The 23,954-nt window shown below is 33.7% G+C and overlaps 1 protein-coding gene across 1 annotated transcript; it reads left to right on the top strand.

Moving 5' to 3' along the window:
* The first annotated feature begins 12,255 nt into the window (after positions 1 to 12,255).
* LOC139892218 (uncharacterized) lies at positions 12,256 to 13,367 on the top strand. The gene is made up of 2 exons (XM_071875265.1): positions 12,256 to 12,260; positions 12,908 to 13,367. The coding sequence occupies exons 1-2, from the start codon at positions 12,256 to 12,258 to the stop codon at positions 13,365 to 13,367; spliced, it is 465 nt and encodes a 154-aa protein (XP_071731366.1).
* The last annotated feature ends 10,587 nt before the right edge of the window (positions 13,368 to 23,954 follow it).

The following is a 23,954-nucleotide window of genomic DNA, read 5'->3' as shown; positions in this document are numbered from 1 at the left end:
TAGTCTGGACTTCGACCGTGTCTGCATGTCAAAAGTTTTGCTTATCATTTCTAGTCGGAAATCATCTGCTTATCATCCTTAGAAAATTACCTGCTTATCATTATTAGTCTAGACACATCTTGCTACATTAATTACATGTGTAGTGTATAGACAAAATTTATATCTTAGCATATCTGCTAAATCATATCTTATCGTATCTGTTACTTTAAACTTTTCCTGACATATCCCGCAAATTCCTCCGTAATCTACGAAATCTTTTGATCTCTATATATGGATATTCTATGTAATTAGAATACCATCCGTTAGCCAAAATCATTTCATATCGAAAAATCTTTTATCCAATCGTACGAAATAGAATTCGTCATCAGTTCAAGTCACTCGGATTCCGAAATGGAATCCCATTCAAGCTCCGAAAGCAGTGTGACCGGAATGGATCAACCAATCAGCCATCATCTATTTTGGATGAATTGGGGATGGGTTCATAGCCTTCTCAATCATTGGAGACAAGAAGAAGGTGATCCCTTCCATCCGCCACATTGCCCTCTTGGCGAAGAACCTGAAGCATTTACCGGCGAACCAATCCGAAACACCATTTTCTCTCTAATTTCCAGAGTATCTCGTCACGATTATATACTACATCAAATTCTAAATTTTATTTATCCGCTCGTCCGAACCGACAATCATCCCGGTGTAATAGAAGAAGTCAACGAACTTCGCGCTCGGGTAGTGGCTTTGGAGAATATGGTACAAAGATTACAAACACCATCAGCAGCATCAGCAGCATAACCAGTACCACCATCATCAACGCCAACAGTACCATTACCACCTCCAACCACAACCGCGTCGTAAACCTCAAACTTCACAATCTGTCCCACGAGCATCAACGTCATACGCACCATAGATACCAAGGAATACCAACACCAATAACTGACGATGTACTAATTCATAACTTCATTGGAGAAACATTCCGTGGAGATTATGTAATCTCTAAAGTCTTAGAGATTATCTAATCTAGCCCTAACCATAAAGCAGTTAAGCAAACCAAAATGATAGAAGGAAGAGTAGAAACCCTGACAAAAATGGTGTGTGATTAACCAGCTAAACTTGTTTTACCAACAGCATCATCAGTACCGTCAGCGTCACCAGCATCGTCAGTACAGTCAGCATCAGAATCAACAACATCTATAACATCACAAACTCCGTCAGTTCAAGAATCACTGTGGACATCATTACGAATCAATAACGCGTATATTGTATCAGCGAGTTATGAAGAATTAACTCATTCCCTCTGAAGAAATTATATGTATATTATTTATATATATATATATATATATATATATACATATATATATATATATATATATATATATATATATATATATATATATATATATATATATATATATATATAAATATATATATATTTTGAAATAAAAATAAATCTTTCCGTGCTAAGCTATTGTGTGTGAATCTTACCTACTCGGTTAATTCATATTACAAATATGCAATAATGTACGTCCTTCGGCCGCAACTTAACTAGCGTTAACTACAATCTTTGTCGCAATTCAACAAATTCCAATTCATAATAAATCAAGTATATATTTGATTTTACACTTTCATCATCGATGTACCCGAAACTTTTCAGATAACATCATTCGTACTTTGTAAAGATTCACAAGAATTTAACGAAAACCAACATCACGCCTCAACAAATAACAAAGTATTGATTCACAATTTCAATATTATTGAAGAAATACTTATGTAATCTCTAAAGCCTTCAAGGGATTATTCAATTCTAGTTCTAAATCGAATGAGTTTAATTTAGTATTAACTCATATAAATCTATGTTACATCTGAAGAGAATATATACATATATATTTGCATAAAGACTGTAATAAAATTCTTTTGTACAAAATATTAATTGTGAAATTTTTTTTTAACGGGTAGGTAATACCCGAGATATATATATATATATATATATATATATATATATATATATATATATATATATATATATATATATATATATATATATATATATATATATATATATATATATATATTCACAATTAATATGTTACATTCTTCGAATCTGATTAAGCAAATTATCAACCATACTTCCTACTTTCACAATAATATACATTCTTTCATATCAAAACAACCATACTCATTCAAACTCAATTACATATTCTGATTTTGAAACCTCAGAATTCGATACGAAATATAACCGGTACCATCACTTTTAGATTCCTACATCTTTCAAAGCTATACTTTGACTTCAAAACTGTGGTAGAACATCAAATGTATAATAACGATTACAATCTGTGTTCAAACCCTTCGAAAATCTCTGAAGACACTTCAAATAATGAGCAATCGAGATGATGATCCAACCACATATCACCCACAATTATGTACTTAAAAAAAAAAAAGCTCTCGAAACCAAAGTCATAATTCAACACATATCTGTGTCAGATCTTTTGGCATTTATTAGCAAAAATAACTTTACAATTCCTTTGCAAAGTAGCAAATTATATCACAGCTCCAGTAAGACAACTTCGATTTTTCATTCGGAGTAGCCTTATCATAATCTTGATATATGTGATTACCCTTTTGTTACTGGAGAACCTTTCATATTCCACCACATTAGCAATAAACTTACCAACAACTTCACTGATCTTGGGCATTCCGAAGAATCATTATATTTATCGAAACCTCATCATTTACTCATTCGCATCTTGTAACGAGAATTGCTATACGAATCATCGGGAATTAGCAATCAGTATTTTGAAATCTCGCAGCATGTCTACGCCAACAGTTATATGTGTACATATAACGTCTATCTCCTGGACTTACATACTTGAATGTGAAGTTTCTGAAAAACACCCTGAACTGCAGAATAGTTCTCGAAATGTTGATGAAGCAGCAAAAACTATAAAACGACCTTAACAGTAAAAAGTTGATGATGATGAATAGTATGCTGGCAAAACGCAGAAAAAGAGAAGTTTTGGAACTGAAAAACGGATTGAGCAAAGTATGAAGGAGGCTGTGGACAAATCACAAAGACTGAACCTGCCTCCAAAGAATTCAAATGATTCAGTATCTGCTGAAGTCATTAACGAATACCTTGCTCATGACTCTAAACCCCTGCAAACAATACCCTTCATCATCCTCTGATATTAGAAATTCCAAGATATCATCGTATCTTTCATTATAAATATCCTCCATATTTCTGAAGATATTTCCATAACTATTCTTATCTGAAATCTTTAATCTCATCGCGCTATCTATATTACATCATAAAAGAAACTATTTTAGTTTCTAAATTCTGAAACTTTCAAGTTTAAAATAGGAATATTTTTGGAATAATGTTAGGAACTGAAGCATGAGTTAGTATAATATAATGACACTTGATCAACGTGATTATATTACAGTAATTCATGCTGAGTTTCTAAATGAAACGTAATGATTCACAGATCATAACATCATCATGTGCCATGTTACACGACTCTTATATTCTATTTAATCTCTAAATACCAAGAAAATATTTCTTGATGATTCGGTCTTTTCCAGGGTATTCTGGTAATTTAACAAATCAAGATCTTGCCATTACCATTTCCTTCTTAGAGCATTAACAATGTTCATTCCGAAATTTATATCTATGAATTCTGGACCATTACAAGCGGTGCTTAATCGCAAGAAGAAGAAATGAAAGGACAAAACTCCGAAATAGAAATTGGGGTATAAATTGCAGCAAATAAAAGAGAGCATTAACTGTGAATGATAATGGTTATAGAAGACAGAAGCAGAGACTTTGAAATATAAGGGAAGATATAAAGCCAACGATAAACCAGAAATTATAAACCATATATATCGATGCATATAGCAATATAAAGACACGGGAGAACTAGAAACACTATAAAACCAAGAGTATAGAAGAAGTAAATAGATTCTTCCGGCAGTAGATGAAAAAGAAGAATGACCGATATGGAAGTTAGAAGTATATCGATAATCAGAACTAGATGGAGCATATTGATGAATACTTTAAAATATGAGTTGAGGGGGAAATAATAGAAGGTGATAAAACATGACTAGGAACTTAGAAATCAACAGATTTAACTCACACAATGGCGGAATAAGTGAATCAAACCCTCTAGTGAATAGGTTAAGTTTTTTTTGGATTAATTTAGTCAAACCACAACTAAATCAAGTGTGATTAGATCAACACCTAGAGCTATTATTCACCACCTGGGTGATTTGGAATGAGAGAGAATCGGAGGAGCTCACCAGATCTGAGTGTGTGTAACAAATGAGAGGCTTAACCTAAAATGAAGAACATAAGACTTTATGTACCCCTACTGTTGACTCACCCATACGATTCATCCATCACACATACGAGTTGGCTTCATCAGTCGTACGGGTGATCACTCACTCGTGTCTTCTCATTTAGGTTGTAATTGTGACTTAGCTCAGCATCAACCGTGCGTATGAGCCTGTCAGCCGTACTAGTGAGGCTTCACTCGTACGTCTGAGTAAGTCTAACATAGTCAAACATCCAAATCTCGTTCCCGCAGTTCCTGTAACCACATATAAACACGGATAGGATAATAACGAGCAATCATGGTGGCCTGTGAACTATTGTACCTGCAATGGACGTGGGTAGATGTCTAAGGACTTGCATAAAATGCATCAACAAAAGGTGTGAGTTGTAAGGAAACGAAGGAGGTGAATTTATACGAAAATCTCTGACAGAACAATTAAAATAGATGATCGCATTTAAAGCGGATCCTAATTCCCTTGGTTACCGGAGAATCAAATCTTATTACGAAGATTTTCATCAAATCCCTTGAAATCTGGAAATCAATCATATCTACGTCAAATGATAAGATGAATCTATACCTACTCATTTCACTCTTTTGGTAATAGCTTCACTCGTACTCTTCACAAAATCAAATGGTTTTATCCATATTACTCAATGATGATAAAACCCTAACCTTCAGCTTTTATGCATCATGAAAACATACTTATTGTCAGCCATGACTATCCCAATCAAATTTTGGAACGAAATTTCTTTACCGGGTAGGTACTGTGATGACCCGAAAATTTCCGAACAAATTTAAACTTTAATCATTATATTATTCCGACACGATAAGCAAACTTTGTTAAGTTAAATCTCAAACATTTTAAGACTATGTTCATACGTTCATTTAACCTCGACCAAATTACGACGATTCACGAACCATTATTTAATTGGATATGAATATGTATAGGTATATTTATATATTAGAGTTTGAGAATGTTAACAAAATATTAAACGTATAATACTTTATATGAACGTATTTGTTTCAATATGATTAGCGATGGAATTAGAAGATAATATCAAATGATTGATTTATCAGATACATTGAATTATGATTACAAGTCTCTGTTGAGAGGTCCACTTTGATTTAGAAAACCTTTCCTTTTTAACGGTATCCGGAATATTTGGTAAAAGTGATTTACAAAAGTATCATTAACGAGAGTTAGTCAAAAGTTAGTAATCATTTTCGTTTAAATTTCAAAAGTGTACTTTTACTTTGATTAATTTGTATCCCTCGATAAACCGACTATTTAGTTTTCATATTAAAAACATTATTGGTAAAATAACTACTATTATATAAAACGAGTGAAATTATATAAAACGAATTTTGAAATATATTTGGTTTTGAAAGACTAAATATTATATCATTAGTTAAAATAATTCAAATATAGTTATTATGTACAAATTTACGATTCTAAATAAATATATATATATATATTAACTTAGTCATAAAACGTCCCAATTGAAAATAATATATTTTGGTAAATAATGAGTCATTGATTTATAGAAGCAAATGACCACGACGCTCAAATTTTATAAGATACATTTTCATAAAGTAAATTTTTGATAAATAAGTCAAATTATTATTAAAGGTACACGTCGCGTAACGTAAAAGGCTAGTTTTCTAAACGTACGAAAGTGCGCTCGAAAAACCGAAAGTGGTACATGAGTCGAGTGACAACGTAAGAGTCATTTTAGTAAAAATTACATTTTTACTACTCACGTAAATATAATATAATATTTAATTAATTCTAAAGATTAAATATAATATATATTAAATAATATATAAGTTTAAGTTTCATGTGTGATGTATGTAAAAAGAAAAGTGTCGGCATGGAAGTTAACTGGATACCAGCTGTTTTAATCTATCATGCGATCGCATGATGAAACCAAACACATCCCATGCGATCGCATGGGATGGTTGGATGGATTAGACACTATAAAGTCGAACGTTATTAGTTCAGTGCATCAACTCTCAAACTCTCTTTCTCTCTATATTACTCCGTAATATTTACTTATTTATTTTACTTATTTATTACTTTTAATATTAAAAGATTATTATGATATTAATATTAGTAGTCTTAAGTGTTATTATTATTATGTATTATACATAAAATACTACGACGAGGTTCTGCTGCGTGATTTCAAAATGAGTTCTTCGAGTAGGATAGGGCTAAGGAAATTATGGGTTATAGCTATGGAGGTGATAGGTAGGGTTCATGGTTATGCTCGCGAGGTCAATCTAGTGTTTATCATCTTCGTTGTGTCTACGTACTTTCCTGCAATATTGAATCTCAATATTGATACGTGAGCACTCATAACTTAACTTTTATATATTAATAGTGTATCCCTGACTAGTGCTCGAGTATATAGGATTATGCATGCTTGTATTTTTGATATTGCCATTAGATAGCTTATGTTGAATCCTGAATTAGTTACATATGCGGTTAAGATAAGGTATAAGATATGCATGTCGTTGGAAAGCTAGCGAAAAATTAAGAACTTTTCATTTAGATATCGAATGGTTTCGATGAACGGATTAGAAGTTATAATCAATTGAATTTTTGTATTATTATTAAAAATGATTATTATTATCGTCGTTACTATCGTCGTCCTAATTTTTATTTTATTATTATTATTATTATTATTATTATTATTATTATTATTATCATTATCTATAAAAAGTATTATCATTAAAAATTGTTATTTTTTATTATTATTACTATCGTTATTATTGTTAAAGTTATAATTAAGTATTATCATTAATATATTCATAATATTTATTATCATTAGTATTATTATGATTAAAACTTATATTAGTAACACTTAATTATTATGATTATTATTATTATCATTAACATGAAAACGATATAAAAGACGATTAAAAGTTATTAAACGAATCAATTAAGAAATAATGAGTATGAGTATCATGATGAAATTTAAATATTGTAAGATAATGATTTAGATAAAATTATCGTTCTTATTATTTTTTATCATTACTATTATTATTAAAAGTATCGTTATATTAAAACTATCATTTTAACAAAAATTACCATTTTAATAGAAATGTCATTGTTACTATAAAATATCATTATTATTATCATTTTAAATAGAATTATTATTTTAAAAGATAATATTAAATAGTATCATAAATATTAATGTTATCATAATTAGAATTATCATATTATTTTAGTAATTATAAATATTGATATTTTAATTAATAGAATAATAATAATTATTATTACAAAATAATGCAACTTTTACTTACTATTATTATAGATATTATTTTATCAAATACATATGAGATACAAACATATTTTTACTATGTGTAATAAAATTTCTTTAATAATACCTATCATATTATCTTTATGATATTAAATGAACTTTATAAATTTTATTACTTAAGATATATAAAAGTATATTTTTTATAAAGTCTTATTTATTAATAAATGAATTATATTATTTACTCTAATAAATCTTTTAAAGATATTTAAAAATATAAAATGACGATATTTAAACTATATATTAATCATGTATAGATTTTGGAAATCATTTTGAGTCAAATTGACTTTTGTTGACTTTTGCATATTAGTCTCGAGCAGTAGGAATGTGGTACACTATGAATTAACCTAATTGTTAGACGAATATTAACCAACATATAAATATACATAATTAATTTAGGTTCGTGAATCCGAGGCCAACCTTGCACTTGTCCAATGACGTTATATGTATTTTTACTACGAAATACAGTATGGTGAGTTTCATTTGCCTTTTTACCCTTTATATTTTTGGGCTGAGAATACATGCGCAATTTTTATAAATGTTTTACGAAATAGACACAAGTAATCGAAACTGCATTATATGGTTGAATGATCGAAGCCGAATATTCCCCTTTTAGCTTGGTAGCCTAAGAATTAGGGAACATCGCTAATTTTGAGAATTAGTGCACGCCTAATTGACGCGAATCCTAAAGATAGATCTATTGGGCCTAACGAACCCCATCCAAAGTACCGGATGCTTTAGTACTTCGATGTTGTTTTTATCATGTCCGAAGGATTTCCCGGAATGATAGGGGATATTCTTATATGCATCTTATTAATGTCGGTTACCAGGTGTTCAATCCATATGGATAATTTTTGTCTCTATGCATGGGACGTATATTTATGAGAACTGGAAATGAAATTCTTGTGATCTATTAAAATGTTGAAAATGAATTATTATGATAAACTAATGAACTCACCAACCTTTTGGTTGACACTTTAAAGCATGTTTATTCTCAGGAGTTAAAGAAATCTTCCGTTATGCATTTGCTCATTTTAAAGATATTACTTGGAGTCATTCATGGCATATTTCAAAAGACGTTACATTCAAGTCGTTGAGTTCAGTAGAGATTATTATTAGGTAAATGATAGATTAGGTCATTTATAGTTGGACATTATGAAATAGTATGCATGCCTGTTAATTTTCGATGTAAAGAGAGTTTATCTTTTAAAAACGAATGCAATGTCTAAAAAATGTATCATATAGAGGTCAAATACCTCGCGATGTAATCAACTATTGAGAATCATTTATAATGTATATGAACGGGTCCTTTTAGTTGGTATCAGAGCGGTGGTCTTAGCGAACCAGGTCTGCATTAGTGTATCTAACTGATAAGTCGTTAGGATGCATTAGTGAGTCTGGACTTCGACCGTGTCTGCATGTCAAAAGTTTTGCTTATCATTTCTAGTCGGAAATCATCTACTTATCATCCTTAGGAAATTACCTGCTTATCATTATTAGTCTAGACACGTCTTGCTACATTAATTACATGAGTAGTGTATATACAAAATTCATATCTTAGCGTATCTGCTAAATCATATATTATCGTATCTGTTACTTTAAACTTTGCCTGACATATCCCGCAAATTCCTCCGTAATCTACGAAATCTTTTGATCTCTATATATGGATTTTCTATGTAATTAGAATACCATCCGTTAGCCAAAATCATTTCATATCGAAAAATCCTTTATCCAATCGTATGAAATGGAATTCATCATCAGTTCAAGTCACTCGAATTCCGAAATGGAATCCCATTCAAGCTCTGAAAGCAGTGTGACCGGAATGGATCAACCAATCAGCCATCATCTATTTTAGATGAATTGGGGATGGATTCGCAGCCTTCTCAATCATTGGAGACAAGAAGAAGGTGATCCCTTCCATCCACCACATTGCCCTCTTGGCGAAGAACCTGAAGCACTTACCGGCGAACCAATCCGAAACACCATTTTCTCTCTCATTTCCAAAGTATCTCGTCACGATTATAGACAACATCAAATTCTAAATTTTATTTATCCGCTCGTCCGAACCGACAATCACCCCGGTGTAATAGAAGAAGTCAACGAACTCCGCGCTCGGGTAGTGGCTTTGGAGAATATGGTACAAAGATTACAAACACCATCAGCAGCATCAGCAGCATAACCAGTACCACCATCATCAACGCCAACAGTACCATTACCACCTCCAACCACAACCGCGTCGTAAATCTCAAACTTCACAATCTGTTCCACGAGCATCAACGTCATACGCACCATAGATACCAAGGAATACCAACAACAATAACTGACGATGTACTAATTCATAACTTCATTGGAGAAACATTCCGCGGAGATTATGTAATCTCTAAAGTCTTAGAGATTAACTAATCTAGCCCTAAATATAAAGCAGTTAAGCAAACCAAAATGATAGAAGGAAGAGTAGAAACTCTGACAAAAGTGGTGTGTGATTAACCAGCTAAACTTGTTTTACCAACAGCATCATCAGTACCGTCAGCGTCACCAGCATTGTCAGTGCAGTCAGCATCAGAATCAACAACATCTATAATATCACAAACTCCGTCAGTTCAAGAATCATTGTGGACATCATTACGAATCAATAACGCGTATATTGTATCAGCGAGTTATGAAGAATTAACTCATTCCCTCTGAAGAAATTATATGTATATTATATATATATATATATATATATATATATATATATATATATATATATATATATATATATATATATATATTTTGAAATAAAAATAAATCTTTCCGTGCTAAGCTATTGTGTGTGAATCTTAACTACTCGATTAATTCATATTACAAATATGCAATAATGTACGCCCTTCGGCCGCAACTTAACCAGCGTTAACTACAATCTCTGTAGCAGTTCAACAAATTGCAATTCATAATAAATCAAGTATATATTTGATTTTACACTTTCATCATCGATGTACCCGAAACTTTTCAGATAACATCATTCGTACTTTGCAAAGATTCACAAGAATTTAACGAAAACCAACATCACGCCTCAACAAATAACGAAGTATTGATTCATAATTTCAATATTATTGAAGAAATACTTATGTAATCTCTAAAGCCTTCAAGGGATTATTCAATTCTAGTTCTAAATCGAATGAGTTTAATTTAGTATTAACTCATTAAAATCTATGTTACATCTGAAGAGAATATATACATATATATTATCATAAAGACTGTAATAAAATTCTTTTGTACAAAATATTAATTGTGAATTTTTTTTAACGGTTAGGTAATACCCGAGATATATATATATATATATATATATATATATATATATATATATATATATATATTCACAATTAATATGTTACATTCTTCGAATCTAATTAAGCAAATTATCAACCATACTTCCTACTTTCACAATAATATACATTCTTTCATATCAAAACAACCATACTAATTCAAACTCAATTACATATTCTGATTTTGAAACCTCAAAATTCAATACGAAATATAACCGGTACCATCACTTTTAGATTCCTACATCTTTCAAAGCTATACTTTGACTTCAAAACTGTGTTAGAACATCAAATGTATACTAACGATTACAATCTATGTTCAAACCCTTTAAAAATCTCTGAAGACACTTCAAATAATGAGCAATTCAGATGATGATCCAACCACATATAACCCACAGTTATGTACTTTAAAAAAAAAAAAGCTCTCGAAACCAAAGTCATAATTCAACACATATCTGTGTCAGATCTTTTGGCATTTATTAGCAAAAATAACTTTACAATTCCTTTGCAAAGTAGCAAATTATATCACAGCTCCAGCAAGACAACTTTAATTTTTCATTCGGAGTATACTAATGAATGTTTTGCATGCTACGTGAGTTCTAGGAATCGTATGATAGTGTGCTTGGTCTTTTTAGAAAGCTTATGACATGTAATTATGGTCTGGAGTTTATCATAATTGTTTGATGTGTCATTTGTGAACTATGCTTGTCCGATTGCATGACCGTTGTGAAACCGTACGATAACTAAACTAGAAAACGTTAATTAGCTAAACGAATGTGTGAAACTCATGAGTTGACCTTGGTTTGACTTTGTGATATCATTGGCATGACCTACTGATGTAGTTGACTTAGGTTTACCAACTTGACCAAGTTTGACTTTTGTTGACTTGCTTGACTAGTTGACTTTTACTATACGATTGCGTCGGTCTGAACAATAGGACAACTGAACTGTGAGTCTGTCTTTTGAAATAAACTTATGTAATCGTATAATGATACATTAGGTTACGTTACTCGGTCATAGTGTTCGACTACTCTTTGCTTGTGAATTGTCAAGTGCACTCAAGGTGAGTCTACAGTCCCATATACTTTTATTTTTTGGGATGAGATAACATGCTGTTTTAAACTATTTTACGCTTTAGACATGAGTGCAAACTGAATATACATAATGAGTTAGATAAAAAAGCCTCTAGCTTGAATATATTAATTACTTTGTAAGGCTCGAACTATAAGGACGGTAACGTAGGTTTGACAAACCTCACTCTACAGACTGGGTGCTTATAACTTTGTTACCGAATGCGTGATCAGCGTTTGCAATATGGGGTAAAGGAAGTCGTGTAGCGCAATAGCTATCCGCAGGTTAAAGCTTTATATTCAAGACTCATAACAGATGTATATCTTTGCAACCCTTGGGTTGTACGCTAGAAATTTCGTGGTCTAAAACAAAGAATTATTACTTTGAATACTATTTTTCAAACTCTGCATTATGCTACTTAAACTTGGGATTTACAAACTTGAAACTAGACATGGTAATGTCTACAAACATTTGAAACAAAACCTTTTTGATGTCACACCCAGTTGAAACTTGACATTGCTGATTACAAACAGTTTAACACTAAGACATTTGCTGTATACAAACTTTTGACATTAAACCTTGGTGGTTTTATACTGATAAATGTTTACTGATTTTCAGATTCTGATTACTGATAAACGATTTTGATAACTTATTTTTCGATAAATGATTTATGGAAAGTGTTTTCTGAAACATACGATGAACTATTTACTTAAACCTGTAGATTCACTCAACTTTATATTGACCCGTTTTGCATGTTTTATCTCTGGTATTAACTGCTTCCACTGTAGAACTTTACTGTTACATAGAAGTCAAGCCAAGAACTGGGACCAAAGTTAACATTACCGTTAATGGATTTTGACGGAGTGATATAAAATGAAATAGTAAGCGATAACAGGACGCAATTTGAAGGAGAACCTTTTCGAAGTTGGTGTCAAGGGCTGAACATAAAACAATGCATCACGTCTGTCGTGCATCCTCAAGCTAATGGGCAATGCGAAGTTACCAATAGAGACATAGTCCACACGATTAAGGAAAGGTTAGGAAAACAACGAAGAGGATGGGTGGAGCAGCTTCCTAAAGTTCTCTGGGATCATTGCACGACACCAAAAAACAGCACTGGAGAAACACAATTCAGTCTGGTATATGGCTCAGAAGCAGTCTTGCCTGCAGAGATAGCCATCCCCACAGAGCGAATGCTGTCATTTAATCAGAACCAGAACTCTAAGGATCTACGCACTAACCTTGATTTGCTGGAAGAGCGCAGGGAAATGGTGGCTGCGCACAAGGCTATCAACAAACAACGAATCGCAAGGGACTATGGTAAGAGAGTTAGGCTCATTACATGCAGTTGGTGACCATGTTTGACGCGACAATCAGGCGAGAAAAATCGAAGACACCGGGAAACTGGGACCCAATTGGGAGGGTTCCTACAGAGTCATTGGAATTAGCAAAACTGGAACCTACAAACTGGCGGAGCTAAATGGTAAGGCGATTAGACGCACTTGGCACGCTACCGCACTGAAACGATGTTATATGTAATAAAGAAAGTAGGGAAACTGATTATTCCGCTAATTTGTCTTGATTTTCATGTAGTGATATTGTTATTACGCGCAAAGATAGGTTACCAGTAAATTTCACAATTGAACAATGTCTTTTCAATTATACTTTTCATACATCAAGTCATTTCCAGTGTACGATTTCATGTACATGTCTTAATCAGAATAGCTACTTGACTTAAACTGTCCGCGCACGGAAAAATTCCTACGCTGGTCCTGCCTACATAAGGGATGTCTTCTCTAGCTCCCGCATGGCAGAATCCTGTTTGGCGACAGGCTAGCTTTATTAACCGGAGGGTGACGGACATTGGTTTGTCCTAGCCTCACCCGCGCAGAACTAGAGATCTGTAAGTCATGACTATAAACGATAGAGTTGGTCGCCCTTGACCTCGATCCTAAGTGTTGGCGTACTTAGAAGACTCCTGAACACGTACGACGAGTGTTGTGTTAATATGTATGTTGTGTGCACAATAATATTCGTAGCGACCAATACTGATATGCCTCGAGTATAAAACTGGGTACTTTAACAAGTCCATAACGCAAAACGTGAAAAGCGCACTAACTTAATATCGTGAGAATCCTTAAAGTCTATACATGCGCAAATTACAACTCCGCATTTATCAAATCATACGCAGTCATCCTCGGATCGCTCGAATACCACTTTAGACGAATAATTTCAATATTCTCTAACGATTTTGCCACCTCTTTTGCAATCACTTCGGCGTCAGGAGTAATACGAGCCTCGATGGCAGCAGGGGGAGGGTTAGGAACAGGCATATCCTTCTTAATGAATTTCCAAAATCGAACGCGCTCCCGATCCTGGACAGCTGTGATGACCCGAAAAATTTCGACTTATTTAAACTAATTCTCTATACGATTTATTATTTTGACACGTTAAACAAAGTCTGTTAGATTGAGTCTCAAAATTTTAGAACTGTTTCATATATTCAATTACCTTTGACTGCGCTCGACGATTTACAAACAATTATATATGTATATATATATATATATATATATATATATATATATATATATATATATTATAAGATGTACAAGTCAAAACGACTTTCCTACAGTAAAACACTATTTGCTACAGTAAAAACGACTTTGCTACAGTAAAACACTATTTACTACAGTGAATACAACTTTGCTACAGTAAAACACTATTTGCTACAGTAAACCCTATTTGCTACAGTAAAATCTACTTGCTACAGTAAAACACTATTTGCTACAGTGAATCGACTTGCTATAGTAAACACTATTTGCTACATTAAATACTATTTGCTGCAGTAAACACTATTGCTACAGTAAACACTATTTGCTACAGTGAATAATATGTCGACAAACTATCAAACAAAAGGCCAGACCACCAAAAGCCCATGCGATCGCATGGGGACCAAAAACACTATTTGCGACAGTAAAATATTATGTCGACGAACTAGCAAACAAAGCAGAAATGAGATGTCCAGCCTAGCCATGCGATCGCATGGCAAAGGCATTGAAAATCCATGCGATCGCATGGGCCTCAAAATCAGGAAATGTGCCTATAAAAGGCCAGTTGCTCGACGAAGTTATATACACATTCTTCGTTTCTTTTTCTATGTTCTATAATTATATTTATAATTATAATTATAATTTTAATTTAAGTTTAATAGTAATAAAGTATATACGAGGGTGTTTTAATTCGGGTTTCAAACTATTTTAAACTAAAGAAATATTGGGTATTGTTCGAGGTATTGTTTTTGAATCCAAGGTCAACCATACAGTCGTCTACCATCATTACGTCTACGCAATTTTCCTACAATATTGAATCTCAATATTGAACCGTGAGTTTATAGTCTCCCTTTTTAAATACTTTAAATATTTTTGGGCTGGAATACATGCAATTTATTTTAAACGCAATAAGACACAAGTACATACTAAATTCTACACTGAGTTAAACCGAAAATCCCTTAGCTTTGGTAGCTAGTAGCTGCCAGTACATAGGATATAGACTGGTGGGCGCGAATAATTGTATATGGATCCATAGGACTTGACATCCCCGTCCGAGCTAGAGCGCTAGCCTTTTAACGGACGTATGTTATTTGAGTTTATGACGTGTTGGTTTGCTTGTATTAAAACGAATAGGGTAATTATCATTATAGCGTTAAGTTTAGTTACCATGGTGCTCTGTTACGTAGAATCTATTGATAAACTTTTGATGAAATATTGTGGTCTATCTTTATATATATTTATGACTCGAGCAATTAAACCTATAACTCACCAACATTCGTGTTGACTTTTTAGCATGCTTTATTCTCAGGTCCTTAGACTGCTTCCGCTGTGATGTGTTTATTGCCTGCATGGAGTCTTTCATGCTTTGTATAAAGTTAATTGCATTCGAAACAAAACCACGTTGTGTAATAAATAAATTGACTGTGATGTCAACCTGAAAAATAAAGACTTATGTATTTAGGGGATTTGATTATACCTAAGCACTCGCCCACATGCTTATAACTTTCTATGTTTAGAAAGTCACTTATTTTAATGAATGCAATATTTTATCAAAACGTATCATATAGAGGTCAAAACCTCACTGTGAAATCAATGATTAATGTGCCGCGTCAATAGCGATTTTGACGGGTCGTTACAGTTGGTATCAGAGTTTGAGGTTATAGGGAACCAGAATTTGCATTAATGTGTTTAACTGGTAATTGTTAGGATGCATTAGTGAGTCTGGACTATGACCGTATCTATTATTACCGATTTTTGCTTATCAATTTTGTCAAAAACAATATATGTGATATATTTATATGCTAATGTAATTGTTGTTTCAATTATGTGATAGATGACTTATTCTAATCCTATCATTTTGTACGACTCAGAATCGGACACTGAATCTAATCTCTCCACAACTAAAAAGGACGTTCCAATACCTATTAAAGAAGAAATTATGTTAGTCGGGGAATCTCAACTCCAGGTAAACCCAGAGGAGGTCCCAGCTCTACCCATCCCTAGTTTTTCGGAACCACAGTATCGTTTTGATGGTACCGTGATCCCTGGAATAAACGAGGATCGTCCATTTCTAAACAAACATGGACATTGGGCCAGATACACCTCCGACAGGCGGGTTATGCCGATTACGCCTTTCAGATATCGGCTTATGACCACCGGTCAAACATATTCTCCTACACATGACTCAGACAGTTCATTAGGTGAGATTAGTGAGGAGGAGGATGAGGAAGTAAAGGAGATTACTGAAAAAGAAGTTAACAAAGGAAAGGAACATGTAGTCACCAACCCAGAATTGCCGAATCCAAAAATTAATAAAGCAATTGTTGCTCCTAATATTGCTACCCCTAGTCACCCTTTTCTTACCAACTCTATTGAAGTATCAAGTACCTCAGAACCCCAACAAAAATATAAACCTGCCGCTCGAATAAGCGATATTCCATTACCTGATAACAAGAAGCCTCACTACTTTTAAAAACCATTTCCGCTACGATATCACTTCACGTAGTGTATAATATTAATTAGTGTGCTTTACTTTATCTTACATAAGTTTTATGTAAAATAAACTTATGTGAATAAGTGGTATTGTATTGTTGTACGATAATGCATTGAAGAATAAAGCGTGAAATGATAATGCATTAGTTTTTCATAATAGAATATTATTTGAACGATAGTAGTTAATTGTTGTACTAAGCTATTAAGTATGAACTTTAACGGGTAGGTAATACCCTAGAAATAATTATAAAATGCTAATAAGAAGAAAAGGCTTTTATAATAATTGGTTCATATTATTAATATGCTACGATTAACTATTGACAATTCATTTTACCTATAATATTCTATATGATTAATTTATCTCTGTTGTGTTTATTGAAGAAACATGTCTCAAATGTCGAATGCTGAGTTTGAGGAACTAGTCGAGAAACGTGTGAATGAAAGAATTTCTGCAGCCGAGGCAACAAAAGCAACAACTGAAGCAGCAGCCAAAGCAGCAACCGTGAACACAAACTCACGAAACGGATGCTCATACAAAACTTTTCAAGGATGCAAACCACAGACATTTAGTGGGACCGAGGGACCAGTCGGTCTAACCCGATGGTTTTGAAAAGATGGAGTCCGTTTTCAAAATCAGTAATTGTGAGGACGGAGACAAGTTAAAGTATGCTTCGTGCACGTTGCAAGACGGTGCACTTACTTGGTGGAACAATTATGCTAAAGCAGAAGGAGTAGATACGGCATATGATATCTCGTGGGAAGAACTGAAAAAGATGCTAATCGAGGAGTACTGTTCTCGAAACGAGATCAGAAAAATGGAATCTAAGTTACGTAATCTGAAGGTTTTTGGCACGAATCTCAATAACTATGAAAAGCGTTTCATGGAACTAGCCTTGTTGTGTCCCAAATTGGTGCCAAACGAGAAACGAAGATAGAAATGTATATTGACGGTTTATCAATCAATATCAAAGGAAATGTTACATCATCCAAACCGAATACGATGCAAGAAGCCATGACAATGGCACACCAACTCATGGACTAGATCACAGAGAGTTCGATTAAGGCACCAATTACCGAAGTCAAGACCACTGAAGGAAAGAGGAAATGGGAAGACTATAAGGGCAAAAGTACTTACCTGAAGAGGCGAGAAACTTTTAAAGGTAAACAAGATGGGGTAACTGCTAGTCCAAACTATAAGGGACCTCATCCGTTCTGCAAAAGATGTTACACACATCATGCAGGTTATTGCCAAGTAGTCTGTGATAAGTGCAACAAGAAAGGACATGTGGCAAAAGATTGTTATGCCACCATTTCTGAAATAAAGACAAAACTGACCAATGTCAAGAAATGTTTTGGATGTGGTAAGTCTGGTTACTTTATAAATCAATACCTTGATAAGGAGAAGAACAAAGAACCCGCACGTGGGAGGGCATTTAACATTAGTGTCAGCGAAGCACGTGAGGACCCTGATCTTGTTACGGGTACGTTTACCGTTAATAATCAACTAGCTTCTATTATGTTTGATACGGGTGCTGATAGAAGTTATATGTGTAAAGACTTTAGTTCTAAACTGAAATGTGCATCATTGCCTCTAGATGATAAATATACTATTGAATTAGCTAATGGTAAACTGATAAAAGCAGATAAAATTTGCCATGGTTACGAAATAAATCTCGCTGGTGAAACCTTCAAAATCGATTTGATACCCGTAGAATTAGGAAGTTTTGACGTAATCGTTGGCATGGACTGGATGTCCAAAACAAAAGCGGAAGTTGTTTGCGCTGAGAAAGCGATCCGCATCCCTCGAAAGGATGAAACGTCATTAATGATTTATGGGGAGAAGAGCAACTTGAAGCTGAACCTTATCAGCTATATGAAGGCCCATAAACTTATAAGAAAAGATTGCTTTGCTATTCTGGCACACGTGAAGAAGATCAATACCGAAGAAAGAAGCATTGATGACGTGCCGGTTGTAAGAGAATATCCCGAAGTATTTCCAGAAGAATTACCAGGGTTACCTCCACACAGATGTGTAGAATTCCAGATTGATCTCATACCAGGAGCTGCACCTGTAGCCCGATCCCCTTATAGACTTGCACCTTCAGAAATGCAAGAATTACAAAATCAGTTGCAAGAATTATCGGACCGTGGATTTATTCGTCCCAGCTTTTCACCTTGGGGTGCTCCTATTCTGTTTGTCAAGAAGAAGGATGGATCTATGAGAATGTGCATAGATTACCGAGAATTAAACAAATTAACGATCAAGAATTGGTACCCATTACCGAGGATTGATGATTTGTTTGATCAATTGCAAGGATCAAGTATTTATTCTAAGATTGATCTACGCTCCGGATATCATCAGCTGAGAGTGAAGGAAGAGGATGTTTCTAAAACCTCGTTCAGAACCCGTTACGGTCACTATGAGTTTTTAGTCATGCCTTTTGGATTGACTAATGCTCCAGCTGTATTCATGGATCTAATTGTATTTTGACAAATTTTTCATTGTTTTTATCGACGACATATTAATTTACTCGAAGAACAAGGAAGAACATGAGCAACACTTAAGACCGGTACTAGAGATACTCAAGAAAGAAGAATTGTATGCAAAATTTTCAAAGTGTGATTTCTGGTTACAAGAAGTACAGTTTTTGGGCCATGTTGTCAGTAAACATGGAATTAAAGTTGACCCTGCCAAGATCGAAGACATTAGTAAATGGGAAACCCCGAACACTCCAACACAAATCCGCCAATTCTTAGGTCTTGTTGGTTACTACCAAAGATTCATTCAAGATTTTTTTAAAATCGCCAAACCCTTAACTGCATTGACTCAAAAGGGAAAGAAGTATGATTGGTTCACAGAATAAGAATCCGCATTCCAGTTATTAGAGAAGAAGTTAACGTCTTCACCCATTCTGTCATTACCGGAAGGAAATGATGATTTCGTGATCTATTGTGACGCTTCGCACCAAGGTTTAGGATGTGTATTAATGCAATGCATAAAAGTTATCGCATACGCTTCACGACAACTAAAAATTCACGAAAGGAACTATACGACGCACGATTTGGAACTTGGAGCAGTAGTTTTTGCACTCAAAATATGGAGACACTATCTATATGGCACCAAATGTATAGTGTACACCGACCATAAGAGTCTTCAGCATATTTTTGATCAAAAATAACTCAATATGAGGAAATGTCGATGGGTAGAGTTATTGAACGATTACGATTGTGAAATCCGTTACCACCCTAGAAAGGCTAATGTTGTAGCTGATGCCCTAAGTCAGAAAGAAAGAGTAAAACCTCTTAGGGTCCGAGCTTTGAACATTACAATTCGTACTGATCTCACAAAGCAAATTCAAGTAGCACAGTTAGAAGCTTTAAAAGAAGAAAACGAAAAAGGCGAAATGAGCAAAGGATTAGAAAAACAACTTGAAGTAAAAGCCGATGGAACCCTATATTTTGCTGGTAGGATATGGGTACCAAAACATGGTAACCTAAGGTAACTAGTACTGGATGAAGCACACAAAACGAGGTACTCAATTCACCCAGAAAACGGGAAAATATACCACGATCTCAAGAAGTTCTATTGGTGGCCTAATATGAAGACATAAATTGCTACTTATGTAAGCAAATGTTTGACGTGTGCAAAGGTCAAAGCTGAGCACCAAAAGCCGTCAGGATTACTGCAACAACCAGAAATTCCGCAGTGGAAATGGGAAAGAATAACCATGGATTTCATTACGAAATTGTCAAGGACTGCAAGTAGTCATGGTACTATTTGGGTGATAGTTGATTGTCTAACTAAATTAGCTCACTTTCTACCAATAAAGGAGACAGACAGTATGGAGAAATTAGCACGCCTATATTTGAAGGAAGTAGTTTCCAGGCATGGTCTACCTATCTCCATCATATCTGATCGCGACACCCGATTCACATCACGTTTTTGGCAGTCATTACAAAAAGCATTGGGAACTCGATTAGATATGAGCACTGTTTATCACCCACAGATAGATGGTCAAAGTGAAAGAACAATACAAACATTGTAAGACATGTTACAGGCATGCGTGATTGACTTTGGAACCAGTTGGGATCGACACTTACCGTTGGCAGAATTTTAATACAATAACAGCTATCATACGAGCATCAACGCAGTGCCATTTGAAGCACTTTACGATAGAAAGTGCAGATCTCCTATCTGTTGGAGCGAAGTAGGAGAAAGACAAATTACTGGACCAAAAATTATTCATGAAACCACCAAAAAGATCATTCAAATACAACAACGATTGAAAACGGCCATGAGTCGCCAAAAGAGTTATGCTGATGTGTGACGATCGCTCTAAATCCATATGGACGAACACGTCATTCATCGATTTTATTGCGAGGTATTTGACCTCTATATGATACGTTTTGTAAACATTGCATTCTTTTGAAAAGGCACACCATAAATGAATATTTAAATCAAAGGTTTTCGACATCTGATGATTTCTACATATAGACAATCACCGTAAATAATAGTTTACAATAGTACTTCCGTTGACAATGCAGTCAAAATAAGATACATGGTGATGATTTGGTGAATGCAACATTTCCTTGAAAAATATGTCATGTAAGACTCCATGCACATAGCTTGTCTAACAAGTAAGCAAACAGCGGAAGACTTCTAGGAAACCTGAGAATAAACATGCTAATAAGTGTCAATACAAAGGTTGGTGAGTTCATAGTTTTATTCTTTAGTATAATCTGTATGTAAAGGTGGATCACAAGATTTCAGTTGTTTCATCCAGAAACGTTTATCAAATTATTCTACGAAATTGAGCACCCTGGTAACTAAACTTAACGTATATATAATTTATACCCTTTGTATAATCATCTTAATAATACACGCAAACCAACGTATATGCTTCTCAAATAGCATACGTCCGTTAAAAGGCTAGTGCTCTAGCTCGGACGGGGATATCAAGCCCTATGGATCCATATACAACTATTCGCGCCCACCAATTCTTATAACTGGCAGTTACTAGTTACCAAAGCTAAAGAATTTTCGGTTCAAACTCAGTGTAGAATTTAGTATGTACTTGTATCCATTGCGTTTAAAATAAAGTGCATGTATTCTCAGCCCAAAATATAGATTGCAAAAGAAATTAAAAAGGGAGCAAATGAAACTCACCTTAGCAGCCTATAAAGTTGTTCACCAAAATGTGACCGAAACTCGGATTACCAATTAATCGTAGATCTCAACCTAGAGAACATATGTTGGTCAATAAATGTCTATCAAGCTAGGTCAAGTCATAGTGTATCATAATCCTAATGCTCGATATCGACATACAAAAGTTGTCCAAAGTCGTTTCAAAAAGTCAATTTTGACAATAGTTCAACAAAACGAGACGTGCCTTATATAAGGATTCATTTACTCGGTTGGTAATATTTAAAAATTCACTTTATCAATCTTGTAAACAAGTTGTTTAAATCTTAATTGCAGATTCAAAAGTAATTTCAACTAACGTCAATCATAATTCAGTTAATAATATCTTTTAATCCGTTCATCGAAATTATTTGATATCTAAATGAAAAGTTATTGATTTTTTGCCAGCTTTCCAAAAACATGTATATCATATACCTTTTAACAGTAATATATGTATTTAATTCGTGATTCATTATAAACTGTTTAACGACAAAATTTAGCATACAAGCATGTATAAATATATATACTCGAGCACTAGACATGGATACACAATTAATATATAAAAGATATTATATAAATGCTCACGTATCAATATTGTGATTCAATATTGCAGGAAAGTATGTAGACGCAACGAAAATGATAAACACTAGGTTGACATGCAAACAATACCCATGAATATTACCCATAACCTCCATAGCAATAACCCATAATTTCCTTAGCTCTGGCTTGTTTGAAAACTCGTTTTGAAATCATTTGGACATCACTCAGTCGTAATATTTTATGTATATTATTATTTTTGTATCGTAAAAATAATAATAATAATAATAATAATAATAATAATAATAATAATAATAATAATAATAATAATAATAATAATAATAATAATAATAATAATAAATTTAGAGAGAGTCGAGAGATAGATATATGAATGAATCAGAAACAGAAATCGCGAATTTATAGATGTGGCCAGCAAAAGGGTACCATGCGATCGCATGGCTTCCCAAGCCATTTCCCATGCGATCGCATGGGAAGGTATGACAGCTCACAAATGTTTTTGTCCTACGCTTGTCAACATATTTATTAATTATATTTATAATATATAATTTATATAATTAATTATATATTATATTAAATTCACGTGCATAGTTGACTTGTAATTTTTGTTCCGATAAGTCGTACGTCATCACGCAACTTATGTCCCGGTTTCGGTTTTTCGAGTGTCCCTTCGTACGCTGAGAAAACTTGCATTTTACGTTTCGTGACACGTACATTTGTCAAAATATAGCCTTAAATTATCCATAAACTATATCACTCAAAGTGTATCTTAAACTTTCGAGTGTTTTGGTCATTTACTTCTATAAATTATTGTCTCGTAGAATATACATATACATATATACATTTTCATTTTAAAATAGTGTTTTACTGTAGCAAATAGTGATTTTCGAAAACATAGTAGCTTTTCGGGTACTGTAGAAATTCAAAAATACTGTAGCAAATTAGTGTTTTACTGGTTCATCTTAAACGTTTTAGTTAACTTATCTAAATATCAATCAGATAATCAAACCGATAAGGTTAATGCACAGTATCATTTTCATAACACTTTGTTACGTATTCAAGTTATAGTATATATATGTATCTATTTACATATAATTGTTCGCGAATCGTTGAGAACAATTGAAACGACCCGTCCTAATCCACCTGGATGAAGTCATCAACAT

This window comes from Rutidosis leptorrhynchoides, chromosome 1, assembly GCF_046630445.1.
Source record: "Rutidosis leptorrhynchoides isolate AG116_Rl617_1_P2 chromosome 1, CSIRO_AGI_Rlap_v1, whole genome shotgun sequence".
Classification (NCBI taxonomy): Eukaryota; Viridiplantae; Streptophyta; class Magnoliopsida; order Asterales; family Asteraceae; genus Rutidosis; species Rutidosis leptorrhynchoides.
The sequence above is the reverse complement of the archived record's forward strand: the minus strand, read 5'-3'. Positions and strand labels throughout refer to the sequence as shown.